This window comes from Vombatus ursinus, unplaced genomic scaffold, assembly GCF_900497805.2.
Source record: "Vombatus ursinus unplaced genomic scaffold, bare-nosed wombat genome assembly UNPS02015012.1, whole genome shotgun sequence".
Lineage (NCBI taxonomy): Eukaryota > Metazoa > Chordata > Mammalia > Diprotodontia > Vombatidae > Vombatus > Vombatus ursinus.
The window spans coordinates 1,081,633-1,100,269 of record NW_020954790.1 but is presented as its reverse complement, the minus strand read 5'-3'; the positions used below and the strand labels follow the sequence as shown (position 1 = coordinate 1,100,269).

Sequence of the window (18,637 nt, the reverse complement as noted above, 5' to 3'; positions counted from 1 at the left end):
CACAGAGGGTTCCCCCTTCCCCTCCCAGTTGCCTTATCTGTACAATGGGGATGATTATGCCTTTAGAGTCTGTTTGACCCAAGCCACTGGAGCTAGCCAGTCTGGAAGGGCCACCGCGATGCCGGCTCTGCCCCACCCCTCCCTCCTCCCTTGTGCCCTTGCTTGGGTGGCAGGCGTCATGAGAAGGGCAGGCCTCCTGCCGGGGTGGGGCTGGGGGAGGGGAGCGCTGCCTGGAGAGCAGAGGTTTCAGACAAGGGGCCCTTGGGTGTCGTGGCCGCCCCAGCACTCCAGAGGGCAGCCCAGATAAGCGAGTTCTTGGGAAATACTGAGTAGAATGCATAAGAATATAGTAGAACATTGATAATGTGAATGTGTGGTTTTCTAAGTACCTGCAAGAATCTTTGGCAGCCCCATTTTTATCCGAGCTTTGTAGAATGGAGGAGCTCCCCATGGCCGTCCCATGCATCCGTTGCACTGCCTCAGGGGCCAGTGGGGACGGCGCCCCTGAAATGAGACCAACTTCCCACAAGTCCAGAGAAGAGCCCTGTTTTGGGGCTTGCGGCCGAGGGTGGGCAATGGGTCTGGGCTCACCATGGCTCTCCTCTGCTGTCTCCTCCTCCTCCTCACAGAACCTCCAGTGGGCCCGAGATGTGTTGCTAGGCAGCAGTATCCCGTGGCAGCAGCTGCCACACATGCCCGCCCAGGGCCTCTTCTGTGAGAGGAACAAGACGAATTTCTTCAATGTAAGTAGCGCTTTCTCGGCTGCCTTGGGGCGTGGGGGCTGGCGGCCAGGCTCTGCCAAGAGAGAAGCAGGAAGGATGGAGCCTCCTTCCTAGGCTCCGGGGACGTGGGGGGCTGACCAGTGTGTCTGGGAATGAGTGGAGGGTGGCTAATCGGTCAGCCAGCAAGTGTTGAGTGCCTACGGTATGCGTGGTACTGGGATGCAAAGGAAAAGCTAAACCAATCCTCTCCTGCCCTCCGGGAGCTTCCCTTCTTACTGTACACGCTCCGTTTTCTCACCCCTGAAATGGGAGAGGAAAGTAGGGTCTGCACTTGACGATCTTGTGGCTCTGTGTCCAGCAGCCCTGGTTTCAGTTGTAATTTGTGGTATGGCCTGCTCTCCGAGCCTATGGAATGAAAGGCGGTCTGAGTCCTTCCCGTTCTAAGCCTGTCAGCCTGTACCAGAGGCTCCTTCCTCCTGCCCTTTGAGAGCCCCAGGGCGATAGTCCTCATCTTTTTAAAATCATCCCTTTTGGGGGTAGCGCCCCCCAACCTTGGACAACTGGGGAAAACAAGGAAGCCTTAGAGGTGAGTGAGCAGGGGTAGAGAACTCCCTGGGAGAGGCAGGTGTCCCAGAGCTGAGACGCTGAGGCGGGGGCCACAAGTCTCATCAGAAGAGCAGAGACATTTCTCAGCAAGACAATGACTTTGAAAAGAAGCTTGTCACATTTTTTAAAGCAGAAATGTGATTAAGTGAACCGATTCCCCCACCCCCTGAATAAGTAGGAGGCAAGGATTCCTGCGTGAGCAGGAATGGTGGGTTTTGTGGCATTGGTGGCCTTCTCCCCATGGCAGGGGAGCCGAGGACTGAGCTCATTTTTCAGTAGATTTGGCTGCAAGGGCCCTTGGAATTGACCAAAATGACAAAAGAAGGGAGGCTGGGTGCAGAAATATGGGCTGCACTGTGCCCCATGTGTGGAGCGGCAGGTCGGGCCAGCCAGCGTCGAAGGAACTGACCCATCCATGCCCTTTGCCCCAAGTGTCCTGCCCGGTAAAACGTCCCTCGTTTGGCCCAGAGTTCATAGTGGCACATTTGCCTGTAACTGTGTCTGGGTTTGGTTAACACTTCCCCAGCCGTAGTCATAGAGGCCGCCAGGGGGCGCCACAATGCACAGAGTGCAGGGCCTAGAGTCAGGAAGAGTTAAATCCTTGTGAGGCTGCTAGGGGGCGCCAGAGTGCACAGAGGGCTGGGCTTGGAATACGAGAGACCAGAGTTCAAACCTAGTCTCAGACACTGACGAGGTGACCTTGGACAAGTCACTTCACCTCTGTTCACCTCAGTTTCCTCATTTGTAAAATGGGGATCATAACAGCACCAGCCTCCCAGGACATTCTCAGTTGTTGTGAGAGCAGATGAGATCGTATCTGTGAAGTGTTTAGCACAGTACCTGGCACATGGCAGCTGCTGAATAAGTGCTCACTGTCATTGTTAGTAAGTATCGTGATATAGCCTTGAAAGGCACCCAAGTTGTTCCTTCTCAAAATTTTGGCATGATTTCAGATATTTAGTTCGCGTCTCCATTTGGAAATTGTGATGCTGTGTGGTGTAAGCGACTGGCCTACACCTTTCTGCCAGTCTGGGGGGTTTCCCTCATCGTTCTGCTCAGCTGGGGATGCTTTCTCAGGTGACTGTTGTTCTCTGGCATATTGATCGTTGAGTTAGTTGAGGCCCATCGTTTGGGATTCTTCCTCCTGTCCAGTCTCTTCCTTTGATTCTCTTCTTTTACCTAGAATCAGACGGCTTTGATGATCACTAGCCTATCATCAGAGCGCTCCTGCCCCTTCTTGCTCCTTTCTCTCTTAAGAAATGTAAGTCCCCAGGGTGGTTTGATTGTAAAGCACCTGATCTGTAAACTGATTTGCGGCAGCATCATCCTTGTTCCCTCCTCTAAGACGTTCTCTGTTTCTCTGAGGAGTGTTTTTTCTGCCTGGATCTCTGGGGAACGACTTATTCAGTTTTGTGGCAGTAGCACTTCCATTTCCATTGTTTCCTCCTGGGTTTTATTCTTGCTGCATAGAAAAACTGTTTTGAATGATTATTTTGTTTCCTGAAGCTTTGATCTGTCTTAGTTTCTTTGCTGATTCTCCAGAATTTTCTAAGTAAAATCATATCATCAGCAAATAGGGACCATTTTATCTCCCCTTTGCTGATCGTTTTCAAAGCCTTTGAGATATTTCTCTAGCCTCATTGCTGTGGGCTGAGCTTTGAGAACTGTGCCAGGTGAATGTGGGCTATGGGGCCGCCTCACTTCACTTCAGGATTTAGCGGGAATTGTTTCCGCCTTAACTTTGATCACTTATTTGAAGTCAGGAGAACCATCTGAAAAATATCCATGGCAACAATGACCATGACTTCAATGAAAAGAGCCCAAAATGGAAACTGAGGCCAGCAGAAGCAGTGACAGAGCGTGCCTCCCCCATTCTGTGCGGGGAAGATGGAGGCCTGCGAGGGGGGGGGTAGGAAGGGGAGGGGTACATCCACATCAGCTGGTGCCTCATTCCGGCTTGGCCTGCCTGGGTTGTTTTTTCTCTTTTTCTTTGTTACAAGGGATGGCTTGCGGAAGAGTAGAGATGAAAGGAGGGGTGTATTTGGAGATGAAGATAGAAACAGAAACTTAAGATGTATTGGGAGAGTTCTCTGCTCCCCTAAAGGCTCTGATCTCTTGTGCGTGAGATGAGTGTCAGGGCTGGGCAGCCCTGTGGGGCAGGCCCGGAGTGGGGTGTGGGGAGCTGACCCTGATGAGCTCCGGGACGTGCTGCCTCGACTTCCTGCCTGCTGCTGATTTGGAGGCTGGCCCCATGTGGTAAAGGGTGGGCTGGGGGATGCGGCCGGTGCTGCCATCCCTGACGGGGGTGAAGGCTTGACTCGTGGACTCGTCCCACAGGCAGGTGGCTGAAGCTGCCAAGGAGTTGTTGGCCCACGACGGGGCGGGACCGGGATCTGAGAACTCAAAATTCAGATTAAATCTGTGTCAGACGGCAAATACAGAGGCCAGTAGCACGTCATTGGCATCAGTGCACGCGGCCACGACCGGCAGTACCTTCACTGAAATGGTGGCTGGAGATCAGGGAATGATGCCCGCTTTGGGCTGTTATCTGTCGGTCCCCCAGCATGATCTAGGGAAAAGCAAAGGGCACCGGCCTGCCTGGTGTCTGAGGACTGCCTCTCTGGGCAGCCTCTTCAGCTCCCGATGGGTGACCTTGGGATTCCAAGGGAGTGAGCAGACCTCAGTCTGTTACTGATGGAAACTAGTACAGGAAGAACAGCAAGAAATAAGTGATCCGGGAGATGCCCACCATCTGCAGAGCTGACAGGTCCCCCAGAGAGGGGCTAGGGACAGAAGGAAAGACGGCCCAGCACAGAGCCTGGGGGCGCCCACACTTAGAGGGCACCTGCCGCAGAGTAGGTGCTTAATGCACATTTACTGGCCGATTGAGTGAGAAGGAGGAGAACCAGGAGAGAGAGAAGCAGGCGATCATGAGTGTCACAGGTGAAGAAGGGGGAGCATGGACAGCAGGCAGTTAAGGGATTGTTGGGCACTTTGGAGGAAAGGGAGAGGGTGGAAGGCAGATTGAAGAAGCTAAGGAGAGGCAGTGGGGAACTGAGGGCAGATGGCGCGAGGGTAGGTGCGTTCTGCTGGAGTGGGACATCGAGCCCCCTCCCTCGTTTTACAGGTAAGAAGAAGCTAAGGGGCTTGTCCTGGAGATATCTGAGGCAGGATTTGACTCCAGGTCTTCTGGACTCCGGAGCTATATCCCCCGGGGCAGCGAGCGTGGCTTTGGCAAGGAGAGGTGCCACCGCCTCATCAGATGGGAGGAAGGGAAGAGAGAATGGGGGAGGTGTCAGAGGGCTTTGAGATGGAGGGGGAGCTCCTGGGGGCACAGAGGGATCCAGAACCACTGCAGACCACCCCTCTTCAAAGTAACGGTCTGAAGTAAAAGATGTGGGATTACCAGGGAAACCACTCCTATGGAAATACTGTTCTCAAAACACTTACAACCTGTGCATGGACCCTCCTGAATCAAAGAGTCAGGGGGCAACAGGCAGTGGGACCCAGGGGCCCATCCTCTAAGGCTCTAAGCTGAAGGCTCGGGGGAGGGGGCCAGCTTGTCCCCAAGACTGCGGCGGGGAAGCCTTGGGTGGGGCTGCCTGGCTGACCCCTTTTCTCTGTCCAGGGTCCTTGCCAGGGAGCCTGGGCTCAGTGCTCGCAGTGTAGGTCCCGGTGGCCCAGCCCTGGGAAGGCTGGCTTGTGTCCCAGATCCTGTCCCTGCCCCGCCTCCCCCCAGGGGCCCTTTCCCACACAGGCTGGGATGGTTCCCCCCTATCACACCAAGGGCATGCTTGGAACCCTTCTTTTGGTGGGGATTCTAGGTGTTGCCTTCAGGTGTTCTTATATCTGCCAGTCAGTAAGCATTTATTAAACACCTGCTGTGTGCCAGGCACTGTACTAAGCTCTGGGCAAAGAAAGGCAAAGACAGTCCCTGCCCTCAAGGAGCTCTCAGTCTAACGGGGAAACAAGCAGACAAGCTAGATACGAAGTGAGCTCTGGACAGGATAAGTAGGAGATAATGAACAGAGGGAAGGCCTTGGCTTTAGCAGGGGTCAGGGAAGGCTTCCTGGAGAAGGTGGGTTTGTAGCTGGGACTTGAAGAAAGCTGGGAAGGTCAGTAGTAGGAGTGGAGGAGGGAGAGCATTCTGGGCCTGGGGGATGGCCAGAAAGAATGGGCAGAGCCCAGAGGGGGAGGGGCTTGTTCATGGAACAACCAGGAGGCTGGGTCAGCAGGTGAAGGAGTCTGTGGTGGGGAGTGAGGTGGGAGGGGGCTCCGATTGGCAGGCGAGGGATTTGTACTTGCCCCTGGAGCTTGTGGGGAGGAGGGTGGCACCCCGTGAGCAGAGGATGGGCAGCCAGCCCCGCCGCACCTGGGTGACCTGCCCAGACCGCTCCTCCCTCCAGGCTCAGCTCGGGGGCAGCCAGAAAGGCCTTTGTGCTTGTCCTGAGCCTTCTCTGGAGGCACTGAGGAAATGCTGTGAGTGGAGTTGCCTTGGAAAAGAACAGGGCGTTAAAGCCAAGGCATGAGAAGAGGCCTGGGGTCATCAGGTTCTTCTTCCTGTTCCTCTTTTGTCCCTAGTGACCTTTGGCGAGCCAGCCCTTGGGGCCTGAGATCAGGATTGCAGCTTGAGCGGCCCAAAGCGGCATCCCAGAGACCTGAGGCCCACCTCACAGGAAGGGGCAGGGGGGTGCTACCTGTTGGCAAGCTCCCTCGGGGCAGATCCCTGTAGGCCGCTAACCCGCTGGGCGCTGTGTGTCTGCCTCCGCATCGTCTCCCACTTGGGCAGCTCTAGGGGTTTCTGTGTAACTCCAAGAGCTTTGTTGTTCAACTGTTTCAGTCCTGTCTGAGTCTTTGTGACCCCATTTGGGTTTGTTTGGTTTTTTGGGCACAAATACTGCAGTGGTTTGCCACTTCTTTCTCCAGCTCATTTTACGGATGAGGAAACTGAGGCCAACAGAGTGAAGTGACTTGCCCAGGGTCACAGAGCTGGTACATGTCTGAGGCTGGTTTTGAACTCAGGTCTTCCTGACTCCAAGGCCAGTGCTCTATCCACTGCACCACCTAGCTGCCTCTGGGGGCTGTATGCACCCACATAGTTACTGACTGCCAAGAGCTCCTGGTGCCCCTTCCCACACCCTCCATTGAAAACTGGTGTGCCCTGACCAGCTCGTCTTCTATATCTCAGTCAATATTAAGTGCCTACTGTGTGCACTTGGCTGGCGTGTAGTAGGCCCTTAGTACAGTTGGCTAAGTACCAGGGTTACAGAGAGAGGCCGCAGGCCATCCCTGCTCTCGAGGAGCAGGGAGGGAGACAAGAAGGTAGCAGACTCTGTGGGGCGATGATGATGATGGAGTGCATCCCACGGGTGCTGTGCCTGGGCTATGGGCCCTCTTTGAAGGCCCCAAGGCTGTTTGCTCTCACAACCCCTGCCCCCACCTCCCCAGGGTAGATCAGAGGGGGGCGCAGGGGGTCCTGGGGCTGGCGCCCGGCCGGCCCTAGCCTAGCAGCCTCTGCAGCGTGCACCGCTGCCAGAGGGGGCCGGTGCGGGGGCGGGGAGGACCTCGGCTGTTGAGTCCAGGCTCTTGGGCCTCCCCTTGGAAAAAGCGAGCTCATCGGTCAAACATGCTCCCCATCTGGAGCCCAGCTTCACACGCTGTTCCCTGGCTAGCTTGGCCGGCGTTCAAGGTCCAGCGAGTGGAGGCGATGCCGCGCTGCATTCTCTGGGAGCTCGGTCAGGGTCTTGTTTTCCAGGCGAGTTCTCAGGAAGCAGGCCCTGTCTTCTGACAACCAAGATAAATCTCTTGTCCCCGGAGAAGTGGAGAGCAAAGGAACGGGCCTGAAGCGGGGCAAGTGTCTAGGCCTGGCCCAAGTGCTTAGAGTGGGAAGCATCTGGCCCCCGATCCAGCGCAGACCTCTCCCAGGAAGCCTACACAAGCGGTGTCTGGCTTCTGCTAAAAGACCTCCAAGAACGGGGAGCTCATTACCTCACGAAGCAGCCCGCCTCTCTCTGGTTGGGAAGTTCCTCCTGACATACAGGGCCTGCAGCCTTTCAGAGACTGGTCCTGCCAGGGCTTCTGGGAGCTCCTGTGCCCCCTTACCCCAGGGCCCTTATCAACGTCAGCGGACACGATGCAGAGGATGGCCTCTCCTCTCTCTGCTCGGCCGTCAGCTCCAGGCCTTTCCCGGCCTGACCCACACTCCGTCTGCCATCTCCCCTCTCCCGACCTTTGCCCTGGCTGTGCCCTGGGCTTGGAATGCACTCCTGTGTTCTCTTAGGACTGAGCCCACAGCCGGCCGCCCAGTGACTCCAGGGGAGCTGTAGTCTCTTCACCAGCGCTGATGACAGCTCCTCCGGGGCTTTGGCCTCACACTGGCGGCACGCCGGTAGGGGCTCGTGGCCCCATCGAACCAGCGTGGACCTGGCGTCCGCCAAAGGGCCCCCTCCCCAGTGGTCTTGTGTTCATTTCGTGTGTACTATCTGTGTCTACTTATGTGTGTACATGTTGACCCCTCGAGGGCGGGGACTATTTCCTTTTTGTCTTCTGGCAGCTAAGCACCACGGTGTGCGGAGCATGGGTCTGGGGTCAGGAAGATCAGAGTTCAAATCCAGCCTCTGACCCTGACTGCCTGTGCAACCCTGAGCGAGTCACCTCACTGCTGCCTGCCTCAGTTTCCCCAGCTGTACCATGGGGATCGTACCAGTGCCTCCCTCTCCAGGACATATTTGTAAAGCATGACTGGCCTGGGGCTCTCCCCAGTGCCCAGCCCAAGGCCTGGCACCTGGTGGGCACCTAGTAAGTGCCTTGGATTGGTCCTGTGCGCCTTGGCTTCGTGGCTCCTGGCGTTTGTGCCCATTCAGATTCTGGGTGGCAAGTTCGGGGCCCCTTCTGCCCACAGGCCTCAGCTGAGGTCCGTAGAGCGCCACCAGGTGTGTGGGGTCCGCCAGGTCACAGGGACCTGCCTGGGGGCCCGGCCTGATCCTTAGGGAGCTCTGGGGTCAGACAGACAGGAAGCATTTGCCCCGGCTTGTGCAGCTGGTACGGGGAACTCCCAGGTGAGGGGAGTCTGTCCACCCATGCAGCTCAGCTCCTCCGACACTATTAGAGTGCCTGGTCCAGCCCCCCTCACTTTCTAGATGCGTGGCTGGCTCGAGGCGTTGTCCTCCCCCTCAGAAGGCGCCCTGCTGCACCGGGCCCCGGGGCACAGCTGGTGTCAGGAGGCCTCAGCGAGGTTGGGATGGCGAGTGGCTTGGTTGGTGTGTGCCAGGGACGGTGTGCTCTGTACCAGGGGGTGGCCACAAAGGTGTCCTGACATCAGCAGGAAGTCAAGAGCGCCTTGCCTTGTGATGGTGATATATCATCTATGTAACAGGACGCTGCCCGCGTGGAGGCTCGAGGGGCCCGGTCACCAAGAGGCGGCCAGGACTGAGTGACTGAACGGCACGCACACACGTATGTGCATGCACACGCCCGGGAAGGCAGAGTGGCGTGTGAGCGGGGCTGCTGGCTGCGGCCCCTCAGAGGAAGAGAGGGGATCTGGGATGTGGCCGTGAGGAGAGAGCGCATGGAGGGGCATGGAGGGCTGGAGGAGGCGTGCCCAACGAGGCTGGAGCTTGCCGTTTGATCCTGGGGGCGAGGGAGGGGCCGGTGTGGGCCAAGGCCCTTGTGGTAATGACCCAGGGGCATGGGGGAGGGCTGGGACTCCTGGCTGTCCCAGGGCATCCCTCTGCAGGAACAAGCATTTATTAAGCTCTTGCTGTGTTCCAGGCATCGTTCAGCTCTTTGTGAATATGATCTTGTGGGAGGTTGGTGCGATTATCAGCCTCATTTTACAGATGAGGAAAACTGAGGCAAACAGAGGCTTGAGTGCCTTGCCTTGCCTTGCTCAGGGTCACCCAGCGAGGAGGTTTCTTAGGCTCCCTGACTCCCGGTCCAGCACTGTGTGCCCTGGGGTGGCCCTGGCGGCCTCCCTGGGGGCACCCCTGCTGTGGGCCGCCTTGGACCCTCCCCAGGATGAGGGGCTGTGCAGGGTGGCAGCCTGTCTTTGAGGGCTTGTACATCAGGGAGCCCCAGTTTACAGGGGAGGATACTGAGGCAGGTGGGCAGGCGGTCAACCAGCTTGCGAGTCAGGGAGCCCCAGTTTACAGGGGAGGATACTGAGGCAGGCGGGCAGGCGGTCACCCGGCTCGGGAGTCGGAGCCCCAGTTTGCACCCAGGCCTTTCTCCAAGCACATGGCCCTCCCCGAGGGTTTCACCAGCGTTAATAGCTGGATGTGTTTTCCCTTCCCAGATGTGAGGCTTGTATTTGCTTTCTTGGGCTCTGGTTTGTTTTGAAATGTCTTTGTCATTTTGCCAGAACCATGAGAGACTGGCCTTAGCCTGGCCCTGTTTGTTTTTCTTCTGTGTTTGGAATGTGGTGTTTGAACCAATTGAAGAGTCATTTGGCCTGGGGGCAGCGCCTCGGTTACTTACCCACCACGGCTTTGCCAGAGTCTTGATTTTACCCTGTCATTCCTCATGGGGATGGGTACGAGACCATTTACAGCAAAAACAAGCCGCACCCAAACTCGGGAGCCCCTGTCGGTGCTTAGAGACACAGTTCAGTGGCCCAAAGGAGAGAAGGCAGGGCTCCTCTGCGTGCCTCAGTTTCCTCTGCTGTAAAACGGGAGCCATAATAGTACCTACCTCTCAGGGTCGTTGTGAGCTGTTTGTAAAGCTCTTTGCTGACCTTCCGACCCTAGAGAAGTGCGCGCTCTTTCTTACTCTGATCATTGTTCTTACTGCTGCTAGCTGAAGAGGGCTCCACGTTCCTCTGCCCACCCCAAGCCTGGGTCCTCACTCAGACCTGGACTGGCCGTGCAGTGATGGCGGAGCGACTGAGGTGCTCTGCAGGGGGTTTCGTTGGCTTGGACAGACTCCAGAGATCCTCTGGCCCAGCTTGGACTGAGCTGGGATGTGCCCTTTCAGGAGCATCTTCTCTGTCTCTCTGACCCTGGACCACTCCCACCATCTTCCTCTGTGGCCGCAGCGCCAGGAGCCTTGGCGAGTTTGAACTGCTACTGACTTGTGGCCTTTCTCCATCTCGGTCCTCCCTGAGTCCTCCCCATGGGCTCTTCCCAGCCCTCATTGCGTCATCCCCTGGGTCACCTCGAATATGACCTCCGCTGGCCTCCTCTTCCTTGTTCCTGACTAGGAACATTTCTTCCTTTTTTCCTCAGCCCTGCCTGCTTCTTCCCTCTCTGCCAAAGGGTGTCAGCCCGCAATCAGGGTTAGGTTTTTGCTGCCCCAACTCTTCCGCCGGATCTCCATCATCCAAAAGAAGCCAGACCCAGATGGGACCTTTGCGTGGTATGGATGGGACAGTGAGAAAACTGGCAGGTGGGAAGGGACATTGGAGAGATCCTGGAGAATGGGAGAGGGACCAGACATTCTCCTGATTTCCAAAAAAGGGAAGAGGGTGTAGACCCATACGCTTGCCTTTGATTCTTGGGACAGTTCTAGAGCCTGGAGGCCACAGGTTCCCCACCCCAGCTCTAGAATGTTTCATTGAGGAGATGGCTAAGGAACCTCTAGAACGGGCAGGACAGGAGCATGGCCATGAGACAGCCTAGCTGACTTCGGCAAGCACAGGCCAGGCCAGACTGATCCTGTGCCCTTTTCTGCCAGAGTGATGTGGAGCAGCGTATGAGTGGCATGCTGTGGGCACGGTTTTCCTAGATTTTAACAAAGCTTCCGCTCAAGTGTCTTCTAGTCTTGCGGAGGCAGTAGATGTGAGCCTGGTCAAGGACTTGGAGAGAAGCAGAGATGGGACGCTCATCCAGGGGTTAGGTGACACAAAACCGAGGGAGTAAAAGTTGGAAAGGGTCTCCAGAGGCTGGAGCCCTGCACTGAACCTACTGAGATGAAACTCAGGGGAAGGAATGGAGAGCCTGGCACCAGGCACAGAAATCAGCAGTACCAGTCCAAGATGGCGGAGGCAGGGATATGCAGCAGGTATTCTGAAAAGGATCAGAGTGGCTGAGTGGACTGCAAGCTTGATAGGAGACAGCAGTGGGGGTGAGTCTGTTCCAGCGGTCTCTGCTCTGAGCAGGCGTCATCTGGAAGTTTGGCTTCACTTCCAGAATCAGAGTAGGGTCAGTATCACAGTGATGAGACGGAGAAGGTCTGGAGGAGGCAGTGAGGATGGTCAGTGAGACTGTCCAGCAGCAAGCATTTCTGAAAATGCCTACTGGGTTCCCTGCCCTTCAAGAGCTCCTTCTGCTCAGTGAGGCAGTAGCTGATTAATGAGATGGATTGTGAAGGAGGGGAAGGTGACCTTGGAGGGAAGCCCAGAGGTGGCTGGGGCTGGCTGGAGAGATGCGGGGCTCCTGCCTCCAGCCCCCACTGTCCTCACACGGCACCCCGCGTGGGGCTCGAGATCTCTTCTATGCTTCCTTCACTGTCACTGAGGCTCTGAGAGCCACCGTCGGAAAGGTCATCTGAGAGGTAGGGGCTGTTATTATCCCCATTTTTCAGGTAAGGAAACTGAGGCAGACTTGCCCAGTTAGTCACCCATCCAGTCATTGTCAGCCTGGCGCTCTATGCTCTGGGAGTTGCCCAGGGGCACGTGCAGGCTTCAGGTCAGTGCATGGAGGGTCAGCCTCGCGAGGCCTGGAGGGTTCTGAAGGGGAGTGGAAGGGCCCTGCCCTGAGGGAGCTTACCTTCTTGTGGGGAAGATTTCAGGGTGGAGGGCAGCAGGGACTGTGCCCAAAAGGTCTGCCCAGCGCAGCTCCCAGGCCTGAGGCGCTGCTGCTTCAGGGAAGGGTCCGACAACGCCTGACAGCTGCCCAGCAGGAGAAGCCATCCCGCAAACACTTATTAAACGCCTGCTGGATGCGCAGGAAGAGTGATACCAAAGCCGTCATGGGTCTCCACTTGCGTTCCTCTGCTTCTCCCTCGGCATTCTAGCTGCCAGCTTCAGACAGAGTTACAGACCTGGAGTCAGGAGCCCTGAGTGCAAATCTGCCGCAGACACTGCCTAGCTGGGGGGCTTTACCACTGCCTGCCTCCGTTTCCCCAGCTGTCACAGAGCTGTTGGGAGGATCACATGAAACAAGACTTGTAAGGTGCTTAGCGTTTGCCTGGCGCGCAGTAGGCGTTTGTTTTACTGTTGTTCAGTTGTGTCTGACTCTCCGTGACCCCATTTGGGGCTTTCTAGGCAGAGACGCTGGAGTGGTTTACCAGCTCATTTTACAGATGGGGAAACTGAGGTAAACGGGGTGAAGTGACTTGCCCAGGTCCCCACAGCTAGTGAGAGTCTGAAGCCAGATTTGAACTCATGAAAAGGTATCTTCCCAATTCCTGTGCACCATGGCGCCACCTGGCTGCCAATAAATGCTTGTTCCCTTTCCCTCCTAGCAGTCTCTTGGTGGCCAGATCCAATGGCCTTTTCTTGTCCTCCTGGGCCTTGGATGCCGTCCGTCACCCTCTCCTTCTGGACTCGCCGTCTGGGACATGTTCATAGTGGACAGAGGCTGGGCCGAGGGGGAGCGTGTTTTGGAAGGGTCTCATGGACTTGGCAGTCCCCCCCCCCCCCCCCCCCCAGGGATCTGCATGGCCTGGAGCCTGGAGAGCCACCGTGAACCGCTGTCCTGGTGGTCATAAAGGGAGTTTTGAGCTTGACTGGCTCGTAGGGTGTCACTGGTCGGTGGGTGCTCTGACCGTCGTGGGCCAGGAGGCCAGAGAGGAGGTTGCTGCCTCCTCTGAGCAGGGGGCACACTGCAGTGTGCTGGCAGGGATGGCCGCAGGGCAGTTTGGGGGCGTGCTGTGTCTCCAACCTGTGAATTGGAAGGATGGGTGTGGATGGAGAAAGTTTGGAGATGGCCACAGAGGAGCCTTCAGTGAGCTGGGCTCCGCTGGGCGGTGCCCAGAGCATCCCACCTTCTTCTCCTTCCTGTGACTGAAAAGCCCAGGCCTCGTTTCTGAGAATAACTTCCGCTCTTTGGGGTGGAGGAGTTTTTTTCTTTGGAAAGTTTGGCACAGCGATGCATCCGGACTCCATGGAATTGCCGCCGGTCATGGGGTGGCTGCCCGCCAGTTCCCCAGGGGCATCTCGGGCTCAGGGCTGGTTGGAGCTGGTCCTGGCTGAGCATCGCCACTGCCAGCCCGGCCTGGTCATCTTTCCCCTCCTCCGCTTTCCATGCTCCTTTCTTAGGACTTTCCTCAGCGCCTGCCGAGCAACCGGCCGTCTCCCTCTTCCCTTCCTGCCCAACCCGGGCCTCTGGGAAGGGCCCTCCCTGCACAGCCGGGCAGGGAGCTGGAGCAGCCTCACACCTGGATGACCCCTACCTGTCGTCAGCCACCCAAGGTCAGAGGGTTTGAGCCCCACCCAAGTGCCCAAGCGCTGCCTGGTCCCTTCATAGGCATTTCCTGAATCTCTGCTCGGTGCAGAGGCCGTGGTAGGCCTCTGAGGGAGGGGACACCGCGTGTGCGTCTTGAGTCAGTCCGTGCATTTATTCAGCACTTAGGATGTGGAACTGGGGCCCCTGAGAGGCGCAAATGAGGTGGCAGAGCACGCCAGGCCTGTGCAAAGGCCTGGAGACGGGAGCCAGAGGGCTGCAAAGGGGAGCAGGGTGGGCAAACGGACCACCAAGGGGAGACGTTTGTGTTGGCTCCGCAGGGCAGTGGGGAGCCAGGGGGAGTGACACGGTTCACTCTGTGCTTTGGGAAGGTCACCGGCCAGCTGAATAATGGCTACTCAGCAGCCCATGGTGATCCAGGCTTTGGCGGGACACCTGCTTGGGGCGTGGCCATCTGGGCTGCAGCGCCCTGTGGGGCTCTCGCCTTGCCCTCTCCTTGGTCCCATCTGTCCGGGCCCGCCACACCCCGGGAGCAGCTCCCTGACTGGAACTAGCGCCCGCCTGCTACCTGGGAGGCGTCCCCACCGCGGCGCCCACTCTCATCCACAGTGCTTCCTTCTCTGCATCCGTCTAGACGAGACTTCCCAGGCTTCTCGCAACAGGAATGACCCTGAGTGTGTGAAGGGGTATGAAGAACCGAGGCTAGAGGGGGAAACTAGGGACCCGCTGCAGCCTCCACCCTCTCTCAGCTTGTCGGCCTTTCTTTTGAATCCCGTGGAGCTTGGGGTCTGCCATGACCCCCAGATCCTTTTCATAGGAACAGCCGCCTAGTTGTGTGTCCCGCATCCTCTGCTTAGGAAGGGAACGGCTATGGATGGAGATTTGGGAGTCCCCCAGGCCCATCTGGAAGCCGGGAGCAGACATGAGTCCCTAAGGGGCTGGGCAGAGGGTCAGGGAGGTTCTGGGCCAAGTGCTTGGGGTACAGAGAAAGGCAAAAGAGTTCACAGCGTGATGGTGGAGACAGTGTGGAAATGCCCGTGTCCGGGCGAGCTATGGATGGGAAGATCCGCCATGAATGGGGAATGGCCAAGGCTTCTTGGAGCTGGGCAGAATGGAAACCAGGAGGGTGTGAGCAGAGAGACAGCCAGAGAAGAGGGCCAGAGCCGGGAGACGGTGGGTGGGAGCCGTCGAAGGTTACGGAGTCTGGAGAGGAGGAGTGGCCTACGCTTTAGGGAAATCACTCTGGTGGCTGAATGGAGGATGGGCTGGAGAGGGGAGAGACTGAGGCAGGTTCCCCCCCCCCCCCCCAGCAGCTACTGCCGCAGTCCAGGCATGAGATAAGCGCCTGCCCTGGGGTGGAGGCAGGGGAGAGGAGGCATATTGGGGAGATGATGCCAAGGTGTGATCAACAGGCCTTGGCACCATATTGGATGGGGGTGAGGCTGGTCAGAGGAATAATGAGAAGCGCAGGATGGCTCCTAGGTTGGGAGGGAGGGCCTGGGCCTGGGAGGATGGGAAGGGGGGAAGGGGAACGGTCAAGTTCTGTTTTGGACATGTTGAGTTTAAGAGGTCTACTGGCCATCCAGTTTGGTATCTCTGAAAGATACTTGGAGATGAAAGATTCGTGGTCAGCAGAGAGGTCGGGGCAGGACAGGCAGATTTGAGGTCATTGAGTCCATGGGAACTAGTGAGCTGACCCAGAGCAGCGGGACAGAGGGAGAAGGGCAGAGCCCTGGGGGACACCTGTGATTCGAGGGCACGGCCTGGAGGAAGGTCCTGTGAGGAAGAGAGGCCAGCTGTCCTGAAAAATCGAGAGAGAAGAGCATGACCGGGAGGAGAGAGTGAGCAGCGGTGACCGAGGCTGTAGAGAGGCCAGCGAAAAGACCCCGTCGGGTTCGGCCTCTCATGACTTTGGAGATGAGGAGGCTGGAGGGCAGACTGAAGGAAGTTGTTTAGAAGGGAGAGGGAAGGACGTGCTGGAGACCCCAGTCATAGACGGCCTTCTTCGGGACGTCAGCCAGGCCCAGGAGGAGACAGATGGCTTTGAGGATGGGGGCGGCAGGAGGGAAGGAGCCACTCAGCAGAGAGAGATGAAAATGGCACCGCGAGAGGGGACGCGGGCAGGGGCGCTCTGCAGCAGGAGGCAGGAGGCAGGAGAGAGGAGGAGGAGAGGGGCGGAAGGTGCCATCCTGAGAGATGGTAGAGGCGGGGGAGCTCATCGGTGGGGTGTGGGAGGGTCGCTTTGTTGATCTTTGATAATTACAGAGGTTTCCCCTGGCCCCAGGGTGGGGCGGGGTCCTGTCACAGAGCCGCAGTGGTCAGCAGCTTTCGGGCACCGTTTGAATGCCAGCTTCTTTGGTTCAGCCCGGCCCTCTGGCTCAATCTCTTGGATCCAGGCTGCGGCGTCCAGTGACTTGTGGTGTGTCAGCGATGGCCGCTCGCTCCGTGCCGTCATCCCGGTCGCTGAGGACGATGTTCCGCGGCCTTGGGCCACTCCATGGAGACCTCCTGCTCGGAGTCTGGCTGCCCTTGGAGTCTGCCCACGGGAGGTGCTTCGTCCATGTTCGCTGGTTTGCTCGTTTGTGAAGACGAGATCAGAGAGGAAGCGAGGCCGGCTGGGCAGGCTGGGGCCTTGACGCCTCCAGACAGGCTCCTGGCAGCCGCCTCTTCTTTCCCAGAGGCTCAGCAGCTGTTTTTTTCATGGTCCCAGCAATGGGGAAGGACAGAAGGTGTGCAGAGAGACAACACTATGTCTGGTTAGGGTCAATCGATGACTGGTTGTGTCAGCCAGCCCCGCTGTAGGAAGGGTCTCTTTTGTAAGCATTGGGAGGTGATGGTGTCCAGGATGCAGGACGATAGGCTGGAGGCGCTGGGCGTTCCCCTCTGAGTGTGATCCAGGCGGTTATCTCACCTGGCTTTCTTTTCCCATAAAAATAGCGGAAGGATGTTATTGGACACTTTGCCCAAATCTAGGTCAGATCTGGTACACCCTTCTCCCAACTGTCAGGAGATAGGGATCTCCCAGAGGAGCTGTATTTCTGTGATCCCCCAGAGGTGGAGAGGGTGCCAAAGAGAATGAGGATCAAGGGTAATCCAGTGTCTTACTGGTAAATGACTGAAGGAGAGAGTCAGGGAAGAAAGACCTGCAGAAGAGGTAGAGAGGATGGAGATCAGAATGTGGGCAGAGGGAGGAGGGGAAAGGGGCGCCTCCTCGGTTGGGTTCTTGGCCTTGGCATCTGTGCCTCCATCAACTTGAGGAGCTGGCCCTTTCATCATGTCCTCTCCTCCCCCATCCCATCGTCTCATTCCTCATTGCATCCCATTGTGTCTCTAGTCTCATTCATCATCTCCTCTAGTCCTGCCCTGGCCCATCCCGTTCCGTCCTGGCCCATGCCATCCTACCCCATCCAGGTCTGTCCCATCATCTCTTCTCATTCCTTATCCCATGTTCTTCTCTCTTCCTGTCTATCGGCTACTTCCCTACTGATTACAAACATGCCTAGGTGGCCCCCCACCTTCCCTCATCCTCATCTCCCTGTCGGCTGTTTTCGTGCGTTTCTTTTCCCTGTCACAGCCACAAAGCTGTCGACGACAGTCCCCTCTGAGCCCCCTACAGGCTGGCTTCATTCGCTGAGGCAGCTCTCTCCCAGGTCACCGGTGGTCTTTGGGTGGCCAGGACCATGGCCTTCTCTTGACTTCTCCTGGACACTCTCTTGTCTGGGTCTCCTGCTTCTCCTCCTACATCTCTGACCAATCATCTCGCAGAATCATCACGTCAGAGGGGACCCCAGCAGCCTCCGAGATGGCCTCTTGTTCCCCTTGGCCTTCTTCAATCGATCCTCCTGGGACCCATGCTGGCTGCCCTCCTCTGGACACCCCCCAGCCCTGCCACTCCCCTCCCAACGGAGCTGCCAACTCCTGTCAGGTCCACTCAGACTCCCAGATCTTTGTTCCTTTCTTGGCCCGTGACCTAAGTCTCTCTCACAAATCCCAGAGCCCCCTGCTCTTCTGGTGACCTCCTCAGCCCCTGGGGATTCCATTCTCATCTCGATGCGGGTATCTCCTAATCTCTCTCTGCTGGGTGTCTCTGGAATGTCCCTACGTCCTGTAGCTGGCCCACCTAAGAGCTGGAAGCAACTTTCCTTAGAGGTCGTGCGTTCCTGAAGCACCTCCTGTGTGCCAAGCTTTGAACGGGGAGAAAACAAAGCACGTCCACACATCTCTATAGTGGAATTAGGGCACCTGAATCGTTGGGAGGGAGCAGCTCTGGACAGGGGCTCATCTGCTGGTGGTGAGAACTCGCACTCAGAGCCTGGGCCACCCACTCTGCTGTGCCCGGCCCCAGAGACCAGGACACCCCAGGAAAGCAGAGGCCCAGAGTGGGGGAGGGACTTGCCCAGGATCACACAGCTCATAAGGAATGGTGGCGGGGCTGGAACCTGCTGGTCTGCATGCCTCTAAGTCCCCTGCGCATCCAATCCATGTTTCTGTTTGGGCTTTCTGTTCCATTTTCTAGCCCTGATTCACTCTCTGTCCAGGTCCTTCCCCTTGACAGCCTGGCTGGCGCTCTGATAATCCCTGCAGGCAAGGGGAGGGGTGCAGCTCCAGCAAAGGCCTGGTGGCTGGAATTGGGATGCTGAGTTGGCCACAACAGAGCTGTGTTAAGAGGGGAGGGGACTCAATAGAGTGGACGGCTGACTGGTGGCAGCCTGAAGACAGGGCCAGTCTCCCCACCCCCTGGGGGGCCCTTGCAGGCCACCCTTCCTTGGTGGGGCCCTGATCTGGGTAGTGTGGGCAGGAAACCAGAGTTCTTAGATGTGTAGCCCCTCCCTTGGGGGAGGGGGGAAAGAGAGCGAGAGACAGAGGGAAGGAGAGAAAGAGATGGAGAGAGTGAGAGAAGAGAGAAAGAGGGGGAGAGAGGGAGACAGGGAGAGATGCAGAGAGAAGGAGAGATGGAGAGAGGAGAGA

General features: G+C 57.4%; 1 protein-coding gene across 3 annotated transcripts in view; it reads left to right on the top strand.

Annotated features, from left to right (window-relative positions):
• CABIN1 (calcineurin binding protein 1) overlaps window positions 1–18,637 on the top strand; it is a 107,190-nt gene that overhangs the window by 61,533 nt on the left and 27,020 nt on the right. For all 3 annotated transcript variants that reach the window (XR_003567670.1, XM_027845617.1, XM_027845616.1), the window contains exon 29: window positions 630–743. Coding sequence is in view for 2 of the 3 variants with exons in the window: in XM_027845617.1 (XP_027701418.1) it covers window positions 630–743 (114 nt within the window). In the remaining variant the exon portion in view is untranslated. The remainder of the gene's footprint in view (window positions 1–629; window positions 744–18,637) is intronic.